General features: G+C 36.6%; 1 protein-coding gene across 1 annotated transcript in view; it reads right to left on the bottom strand.

Annotated features, from left to right (window-relative positions):
- Positions 1-981: 981 nt before the first annotated feature.
- The window catches only part of PPEF1 (protein phosphatase with EF-hand domain 1), a 185454-nt gene continuing 175375 nt past the window's right edge, over positions 982-11060 (bottom strand). Inside the window, exons 14-16 of the mRNA XM_044669261.1 lie at positions 3453-3616; positions 2280-2364; positions 982-1181 (exon numbers count right to left, since the gene is read on the bottom strand). Of these exons, the coding sequence (XP_044525196.1) occupies positions 982-1181; positions 2280-2364; positions 3453-3616 (449 nt within the window). The remainder of the gene's footprint in view (positions 1182-2279; positions 2365-3452; positions 3617-11060) is intronic.

The raw sequence follows: 11060 nt of genomic DNA on the forward strand, positions 1-11060 counted from the left end.
GTTATCTTCTCGCTTTCATCCTTACCTTTTGATCAATGAAAAATGAAAAAAATGAACATTTTTTCACTAACATCCGAATTCCTGAACTGAGAAGTAATCATATATGCAGCTAGTAATGAAAAAAGGCTTCATCATATATAGTCAATATAGAAAACTGAACTAGCTATCACATTAGCTTCTCTAGAGTTGAGTCTTCTAAAAGGTATGTGCCTTGTAGACCCTTTACTAGGGGCTCAGGAAATATGGTAAGGTGGTTTCATCTACAAAACAGTCTCATGTCATGATCATCAATAAGTATTAGGGAAAACATTCCTCTGTTTTCTTCTCATTTGTTCCTAATGCACAGAGTTCTACAAAACTATATGAGTAAGATTTTATAATTCAACAACTTTAAGAGCAACTATGTAGAAGGAGTGCAGGATAACTTCTGATACTGTCAGAAGTTTCACTAGGATTTTACCACATTATCCATCTGTTCCTTTCACCTTGCTCAAGAGGAACTTAACAACTATGGTGTATTTAAAAAAGATGGCAGAGATGGAAATAACATTTTATTTCACCAATTCCCTGTTATTCCTCACCTTATCATTCCAAGATCTTTCACATACAGAATGCTGACTAATTTTTATAGTATTTGGGTTGCTTTCATGTTTTTCTAGACTTCATTAGTTAAATTGTATTATTCTGATTGTACTTTGATCTCCAAATGAAAGTGGGATCTGAGAGGCTAGGACCCAAGATCAGACTTCAGTTTTGACTTGACAATGGGTGGCCCTAAACCTAAAGTATAGACTCTACATGAAGGTATATAATTTATATCTATCATTAATTGCTCACTGAAAACTTCTTTAGTACATACTGTTTTCCATACTTGTTGAGACAGGTCTACTTTCCTCCTCTACTATCTATAAATGCTCTGATTTTAGTTCTGCATGAGGGATTAACATTGTAGAGGCAATCTAGTCCACTTCATAGACATGTCTACTTAAGTCTACGTTCACCTCCCAATTTATTATGAACCACATCAAAGGCTGTTAAAAATTCATTAAAGTCAATAAAGCCATCGTGGTTGAGATCCATGGTATTAGCCAGTTGATCAACATAAGCCTCATCACTTTTAATGTCATAGTGAGAACAGAAAAGTTTCCAAATATCACGAAATTCTTGAAGGGAGATCAGACCTGAGAAGAGAAAAAGGATGTGAGTTCTCAGTTAATGACCCACCATGGGAACAAGTGACTTTATCATGTTCCTCCTCTGAGAATAACTTGGACTTTATCATGAAATTAGTGGTCAATTAATATATCATCTATTACATTTCTAACCAACTAACAAAATGGAAAGTTGAGGAAAGGGCAAGAGTAATGGAGATCTGGAAAAGTGAAAAATAGCATCCCATTTATAATGAAGTGAAAACCAGGATTAGAGAAAAAAAGAAGAGCTAGGGTTGGGTACATAAAGAGACAGCACTATTTGCTTCCGTCCTCAGAGTGGATATTATGGGATATTGTGAGTGGTCCAGGAATTATTTGAAAGTCTGGAACTTGGGACAAACTAAAAAGCCTATCTAGTTACCCAGTCACAAAGGTCTGACACAGGAACCTACTTTGATAATTATTCAGGATTGATAGGAGATGTCTACAACACTGATATTGCTAATGGAAGAAGATTGGTTGTCATGATTTGTTTCTATTATTGTTATTTTAAAGTAATTTATTTATATTGAAGCATATCCAAAGTTCAGTTGAGTGACTAGGTCTTTTTATCCTATTCCCCAGAATAAAACTCAAATTCTAGGAATAAATAAATATATATTCAGGGAAAAACTAAGAAAGGGAATGAATATTACATACATTATCAGACACAGTTGATATATTTTACTTTACTGTTTTTCTTTGTTCTAAGGAAATTTTCAATGTGGGAGATGCCGGCTCTATCCATAAATGATAAAAAAGCCTCAATGAATTTTATTTTAAAAATTTTAAAGGGAATGAATTTTAAAAAATATCACTTGCCATCCACGCTGGTAGCTTTTTAAAGGATATCTTAAAGTTTAGCTAATATATGTGGACTAAGTGCTATCTTGGGTTTATGAGTCACTGGCCTAACCAAAGTTATTTAGGAGTGACAAAAGACTGCCATACCTATGCTTTACATTTTAATATGTAAGATAATGTTTAGCAGAAAATGACAAGGAGTGAAAAGGATTCAAGTTTTGTTTTTTTAAAAATAGGCTAGTATTTCCTCCTGCTGCAAAACTAATTAAAAAGTTGATTTACCTGATTTATCTTTGTCGATGACATTAAATATGGTCTTCAAGTCAGATCTGTATCTTACCAGTGTTTGGAACATCCCTGATTTAACCTATAACAAGTATTTTAGAAATTAGTGTTGTTGTGAATAAAAATACTTCCTTTTAAAATAATAGAGCAAAAATAAGCATCAATATCAATAAAAAAATATGAGACATATGATGTCATTAAAACAGAGAATTCCTGAATGAGTAAATTTCTTCTATCAATGCAGGTCAGTATCTTCACTGTACTAAAAACTCCAGTGATTTCTGCAGAGACAATTAGCCAGTATATGTCACAAGTGGGACTGTGAACTTAGTCTTCCTGGCTTAGAGGTCAGCTCTCTAACTATTATGCTGCTTCTCAGCACTATTATCAATGATACGTCAATCATATTTCCTTAGAGTAACACCATGTTAGATAACTCCTTCTTTCCCCCAACCCTCACAATTCCATAAATAATATTTTGGATAGGGGAAGCTAGGTGACTAGGTGGATAAGAGAGCCAGACCTAGAGATTGGAAGTCTTGGTTCAAATCTAGCCTTTTTTTTGGTTGAAATTATTTTATTGATTTCCAACAGGATCTGAAATAAGTTAAACTCACTCTCATCCACCCATGTATGAAAGACAAGATGGCACTAGCTTTGCATTTTATGAGATATTTATATTATGAAAAAACAAAAACTCATCAAGTCCATGAATTCAACAAATCTAGAAAACAAATTAATAGGTGCTGCAAGTGGCCAAAGTTGGAAGTGAGGGAGTGGGAAGATACTGATTGGTTATTTAGATACTTGTTATCTAACTTAGGATATGTTGTTGTATGAAGGTCAAATGGGTTAAGTGACTTGCCTATGGTCACACATCTAGTAAGTATTATAAGTGATATTCGAAATGAGGTCTTCTTGATTCCAGGCTCAGTTTTATCCTCTATTCTAGCCTACCTGCTCTCTTGAATAGCATAACTACTTGTACATTCCTAATTAGCTATAGAAACCAGTAGTTTTTTAGAGAATGGGGTGTAATTGCTCTCTTTAAAGTGTTAGACTCCCTGTCCCACCTATTAAAGAGCTAAATCATTTAATTAATCATTCCAGCTCTACCAGAGAAGGAGCTTCATTCCCTGAAAGTTTCAGACAGAATGTCATGCGTCTTACCTCCTTTGGAGCATTTATAGCAAGCAGTTTCTTAAAACCCATCCTATAAAGAACATATCCATTTTCAATTCCTTGGGCCAGGCGAGGGCACAATGATAGCCATGGCAGATCCATTTCTAAAACTTCACTTACAGCCTTTCCCCATTCAGAGAGAGTAATTTTTCCTAAAAAGAAGGGCCACAACATGATTATAACTTGGCAATAAAAGAATCAGAATAGCTGGAATTTATATAGCATATTAGATCTGCAAAGCACTTTATTTATAAGTATTTGAGTTCCATAAAAACAATGCTATTGTGTAGGTGCTATAACTATTACAATCCCCCCTTTTATAGATGATGAAATCGAGGCAGGTCAAATGACTGGTTTGTGTCAGAGGAAACTGAGGCAAGAAAAGTGACTAACCCATGGTTACACATTTGGTAATCAAGCAATCAACAAGTTTTTATTAAGTGCCCACTATATGCCAACGACTGGTGATATAAATACACACACACACACACACACACACACACACACACAAATTCCCTGCTCTCAGGGATCTTACATTCTAGCAAGGAAGGCAAAATGTATACATGTTAATCCTGGGGAACTATAGGACAGGGAGAATTGCACACAGAAGAACAAAGTTCTGCTGGTGTCAGACTAGAATTCATGTCAGAACTCTTTGACTAGAAAGAGTTCTCCCTACATGGAACAGTGATTTTCTTTCCCCCTCTTTGGAAGGAATAGGAAAGTTCTACCAAGAGAGAGATATGTGCCCAGGGACATTGGGGTAGGATTGAACCATGGCCACATTTAAGTAATATTTTAAGATTTGCAAAACATAGTAAATATGACCACATTTTATCCTCCCAGCATCCCAAGAAGGTAAGAGCTTTTATTATCCCCATTTTACAGATAAGGAGTAAGTACTCCTTTACCCCCATTTTAAAGATAAGGAAACTGGGGGCAGCTGGGTAGCTCAGTGGATTGAGAGCCAGGCCTAGAGATGGGAGGTCCTAGGTTCAAATCCGGCCTCAGACACTTCCCAGCTGTGTGACCCTGGGCAAGTCACTTGACCCCCATTGCCTACCCTTACCACTCTTCCACCTATAAGTCAATACACAGAAGTTAAGGGTTTAAAATAAAAAAAAACATTGCTAAAGATAAGGAAACTAAGGCAGACAGAAGTTAAAGACTTGCCCAGAGACACATAGCTAGTAAGTATCTAAGGCAATTTTAAACTCAGGCCTTCCTTACATAAGTCCAGCATTCTACCTGCTGCAGCACCTGGCTGCTCTCTTACTTTGACTACCCCATCCTTCTTGAAACTCTCCTCCATTGATTTGTATGACACTATGTTTTCCTCATCCTCCTTTCACTCAATAGCTTGCTCTTCCTTCCTTTGCTCATTCATTCATTCTCTTAATGAAAATTTGAGTATATACATCATATGCTCTATGCTCCAGTGGAAAAAAACATTCCAAGTTTTTGGAATATATTATTTGCTTTACTGGCTCTGTACCTTTGCTCACTTCATTTCCTAAGCCTGGAATATCCCCTTTCCTAACCTTCATGTATTGAAATTGTAACCATCTTTCAACAACTGCATATGTCCCTCCATCATTGCAATGTTTCTTGATTCATGTCCTGTGCCAAACTAGAAGTGATTTCTTCTTCCTACAAATTTGCATTACACTGTGTTCATACAAGAAAAGATGGGTAGATAGATAAAGAAAGCATTTATTACATTCCTATTTTCTACATAAGTGTATATGTCTTAACTTCCCTATCATAACTAAGATCATTATGGAAAGGTATATGAAGGTGAGGCAAGTGCAGAACCAAGATAACAGAACATAGGCAGCAGCTCAGTTGAATATTCAAACATTCTCCACCAAAAAACTTTAAAATAATTCCTCAAATCAAGTTCCAGAGTGGCACAGCCAACAAAAGGTCAAGGTGAGACATTTTTCTCACCTATGACAACTTAGGAGGTCTCAGGAATGGTGACTGTCTTGGAACAAAGGCCACAATAACACTGTTACCCCAACACCATGGTGGTGGATGCATTAGTGGTAATAGCAACTTCAGGAATTCTCAGTCCATAGGACAACTTGTCAGAAAAGGATTACAGGGGACTTTTTGCTGTTACTGAGTATAACACCCTACTGCATTGCCCATAAACAGTTTGGGGTTGTAGTTCTGGGTCACTGTTCCAGAGCAAAAAGTAGTACTATTGTCTGTGATCACAGGAGCACAGATATCCTAGTTACAGTTCCAAGGCAGTGAAGAGTGCTTTTGTGTTCATTTGCAAGGGAGTAGGGGACCTTGCAACAGTTCTAAGACCAAGAGAAGCACTAGTACTTCACAGCTGCTACAAGGTCCCTTCTTGGGTAAAGATCAAAGCAAGAAGAGGAAGAGGAAGAAGAGGAAGAGCAAATCTGAGGTTCCACCTCACACCTAGCAGACTGGCCAATATGGGAGCAAAGAAAAGTGATAAATTTTGGAGGGAATGTGGCAAAACTGGGACACTGATGCATTGCTGGTGGAGTTGTGAATTGATTCAACCATTCTGGAAGGCAATTTGGAATGGCACCGAAAGGGCTGATCCAGCAATACCACTACTAGGATTGTACCCCAAAGAGATAATAAAAAATGGTTCTACAAAAATATTCATAGCCGTGCTCTTTGTGGTAGCAAAAATTTGGAAAATGAGGGAATGTCCTTTGATTAGCTGAACAAATTATGGTATCTGATGGTGTTGGAATACTATTGTGCTTTAAGGAATGATGAACTGCTTGATTTCTATGTGAACTGGAAAGACCTCCATGAACTGATGTGGAGTGAAATGAGCAGAACCAGGAGAACACAGAAAGTGAAACACTGTGGAACAATCAAATATAATCAACTTTGCTACTAGTAGCAAGGCAATGGTCCAGTATAATCCTTAGGTACTTATGAGAAAGAACACTATCCACATCAAGAAAAAGAAAGAGAGTAGAAACACAGATGAAAAACATATGATTTATCACTTGTTTATATGGGTATATGATTTGTGGTTTTGGTTTTAAAAGATTACTCTATTACAAAAATGAATAATATGGAAATAGGTATCAAGTGATAACACATGTATAACTCAGTGGAATTGCCTTTCAGGTCTGAGAAGCGATGGGAAAATATTTTAAAATAAGAATTTTTTTTAAAAAAAGAAGAAAACCAAATTACTAGCATCAGAAATGAAAAGGGGAAATTCACAACTAATGAAAAGAAAACTACAACAATCAGTAGGAGTTATTTCACCCAAAAAAGATGCCAATAAATCTGACAACCTAAGCAAAGTCATTCCTATTAAAAACACCAGAGAACATTTAAATAAACAGAAGATTCCTCAAAATGAAAAATAGCAACTTTCTAAAAGTATCAGCAAACATTATCTGTAAATGAGATAAACTAGAAGTCTTCCACATAAGCTTAGGAGTGAAGCAAGGATGCTCATTATTATTACCACTATTCAATATTTCACTGCAAATATTGTGTTGTACTAGATCTATAGCAGTAAGAGAAGAAGAAATTGAAAGAATTAAAATAATAATAAAACTACCACTCTTTGCAGTTGATATAATATTGTATTTAGAGAATCAACTAAAAAACTAATCAAAACAATTTAACAATGTTAGCAAAGTTGCAGGATATAAAATAAACCCACATAAATCATCTGTTTTACCAACAAAGTCCAACAGCGGAAGACAGAAAGAGAAATACCATTTGAAATAAATGTAGATAATATAAAATACCTAGGAGTCTACTTACCAAGACAAACCCAAGAACTATATGATCACAAGTTCAGAACACTTATCACACAAATAAAGATCTAAACAATTGAGAAAACATTTATTGATCATGAGTAGGCTGAACCAATATATTAAAATTCATAATCTACCTAAATTAATTTACTTATTCAGTCCCATATCAATCAAACTACCCAAAATTATTTCATAGAGCTAGAAAAAATAATAATATTGATCTGGAAGAACAAAAGGCAAAGCATATCAAGAGAATTAATGAAAAAATACAAATGAAGGTGGCTTAGCTATATTGGATCTCAAACTGTATTATAAAGTGGCAATAACAACACAGAACTGACTAAGAAAAATAATTCATCAGCAGAACAGATCAGGCAACATGCAATAATAAATGTCTATAGTAATCTAATATTTAACAAACCCAAGTTTCTGGAAGAACTCTATGTGACAGAAAATGCTGGGAAAACTATGGGGAAAACTGGAAAAGAGCGTGGCTAAAGACTAAAAACTAAAACTAGGTATAGACCAATATCTCATACCATGTGCCAAAATAAAGTTAAAATGAATACATGGTGTAGAAATATAGGGAGATACCATAAACAAATTAGGGGAGTATGGAATAGTATACCTGTCAGATCTGTGGATAAAAGAAAATGTAAGATAAATATGTAAAACATAAGATGGATAATTTTGACGACATTAAATTTAAAAGGTTTTATACAAGCAAAACCAATGCAACCAAGATTAGAAGGGAAACAAAAACTGGGTAAAAAATTTTATAACAAGTGTCTTTGACAAAGGTCTCATTTCTCAAATAAATGGAGAACTGAGTCAAAATTATAAGAATATAAAGCATTTGCCAATTGACAGGTGGCCGAAGGATATGAATAGGCAATTCTCAGATGAAGAAATTAAAACTATCTTTAATAATATGAAAAAATGTTCTAAATCACTACTAGAGAAATGCAAATTAAAACAACTCTGAGGTACCACCTAATACCTAGCAGACTGGCTAATATGACAAAAAAAGAAAAATGACAAATATTGGGGGGGGTGTCATAAAACTGGGACTCTAGTATACTGCTGCTGGAGTTGTGTACTAAAACAACCATTCTGGAGAGCATTTTTGATTCATCGATATCATTACTAAGTCTGTATCCTAAAGAGATCAAAGATAGGAGGAAAGGGCCTACTTGTAGCAAAATATTTATAGCAGCTCTTCATATGGTTGCAAACAACTGGAAAATAAGGAAATGTTCATCAATTCAGGAATGGCTGAACAAATTGTGGAATATGATTGTAATGGAATACTCTTGTACCATAAGAAGTGATGACTAAGCCAATCACCAAAAAAAAAAAATTGAACTTATGTGAAATAGTGCAAAGTGAAGTGAGCAGAACCGGAATATTGTACATAGTAACAGCAGTAATGTACAATAATCAATTGATGATGAATTAACTATTACCAGCAACTCAAGGATTAAGGACAAGCCCACAGGACTCCTGATGAAAAAAGGCTATCCACCATCAAAGAAGGAAGTGACAGTTTCCTTCATGCATTTTTCTTTAGTATAGGCAATGTGTATCTTGTTTCACAAGACAAACATGGAAATATGTATTGTAAGATAATACATGTACAACATATCCTAATGCTTGCCATCTAAGAGAAGAGAGAATAGTGAAATGGAGGGAGAGAACATGGATCACAAAATGTCAGAAAACAATTATTAAAAATTATACTGGGGGGGGGGGGTTCCGGGTTAAGATGGCGGCAGAGTAAGAAGCAGCTCTTAACCTCTCCTGACCAAAACACACAAAACTCCTCAAGGGGACATAAAAACAAGTACAGACGAACGGAGGAACCCCCACAACAGGGCACAGTGTGGAAGGTACGTGGAATTGAGGCATTTCCATGCTATAAAGGGATGAAACAGCCCTCACGAAATCGTGGGCTGAGCAACCACCCCACCCCCAACCCCTCCACACACAACATCTATAGCTCCGAAGCCAGCTAAAAAGAAATAGAGCAAGTTTGGGGCACCCAACGAGTCATTGGCAGCTCCGGGGCCTGTTCCTGAGAGCAGCAAGACTTAGGACCCCATTAAGCCAAAAAACTCAGGCGAAATCTAAGCACGGGAGCAGGACGCTGGGCGCAGAGCATAGGCTGAGAGCGCAGGCACTGCAGAGGCATGGGTGGAGGCAGACACAGCCAGGAACTAAAGCATAAGTGGGGAACCAGTGTGGACGGGTATACGACAGTGGAAGCAGCGCCCTGAGACTTGTAAAGGAACTTTCGGCAGAGGATCAAGCAAGGGGGTCCACCAGGGGGCTTGACCTTGGAAAAAATCAGAACTCAGACCTCAGGAGCCAATAGATCGCAGACAGACACTGAGTGCGAGGATAAATCTGAGAAGCTGCTTGGCTAACAATGGCTACTCAGCCTCAGGAAGTTCAGAAGAGAAAGAATAACAATAAGAAAAAGAAGTCTTTAACACTCGACAGCTTTTACACAGAGAAAATCCAGACAACCAAGCAAACAGAGGAGGAGAACAAACAAGCATCCGGACCCTCCTCAAATAAGGAAAACTCCTCACAAGCTATGGAAGAGTTCAAAACTGAGATTTTGAGGAAAATGGAAGAGATCTGGCAAGAAAATAACTGTTTAAAAGGTAGAATCATGCAATTGGAAAGTGAGGCTCAGAAATTGAACACCAGAAATGACCAGATTGAAAAGGAATACCAGAAGATTATGGCGGAAAACCAGAAGATTATGGCCGAAAACCGAAAGATTATAGCCGAAAATCAATCCCTAAAGGCTAGAATTGAGCAAGTAGAAACTAATGATCTCTCAAGTCAACAAGAACAAATAAAACAAAGCCAAAAGACTGAAAAAACAGAAGGAAACATGAAATATCTCAATGAGAGAATGACAGACCAAGAAAACCGGTCTAGAAGAGAATAATTGGTCTTCCAGAAAAAACAGAAATTAATAGAAACCTGGACTCCATACTAACAGAAATAATTCAGCAAAATTGCCCTGAAGTCCTACAACAAGAGGGCAATATAGACATTGAAAGGATTCATAGAACACCTGTGGTATTCGATCAAGAAAGGAAAACACCAAGAAATATCACTGCAAAATTCAAGAGTTTCCAAGCAAAAGAAAAAATCTTACAAGAAGCCAGAAAGAGACAATTCAAATATGAAGGAGCACCAATCAGGATCACACAGGATCTGGCAGCCTCAACGCTAAAAGACCGCAAGGCGTGGAATACAATATTCAGAAAGGCAAGAGAGCTAGGCCTGCAACCACGGATCAACTACCCATCAAAATTGACTATATATTTCCAGGGGGAAGTATGGGCATTCAACAAAATTGAAGAATTCCAGGTATTTGCACAGAAAAGACCAGGGCTAAATGGAAAGTTTGATATCCAACCACAAAAATTGAGAGAAACCTGAAAAGGTAAATAAGATACAGAGGGGAAAGAAAGAAAACTTATAATTTTTAAATTTGCCTTTTTAAGGGCCTCAGTGAGATCTAATCATCTGTATTCCTATGTAGAGAAATGTTATGTTTAATTCTCTGTAGTGAACTCTATTCATTATTATAATATTCACTATTATAGTAATCAGAAGAATAATTAACAGGGTGAGGGTGGAACACTAAATAATCTAAGATGGAATGGGGGACGGGAAAGAGGGGGTGAATAGCAGGAGACACCAAGAGAAACTTGAGTGAATAAGAAAATAGAATATTCTATTACACACAAAGAGGGCATGGGAGGGAGAGGGGACAAATACTATTATAAGAAGGAGA

This window comes from Gracilinanus agilis, chromosome 3, assembly GCF_016433145.1.
Source record: "Gracilinanus agilis isolate LMUSP501 chromosome 3, AgileGrace, whole genome shotgun sequence".
Classification (NCBI taxonomy): Eukaryota; Metazoa; Chordata; class Mammalia; order Didelphimorphia; family Didelphidae; genus Gracilinanus; species Gracilinanus agilis.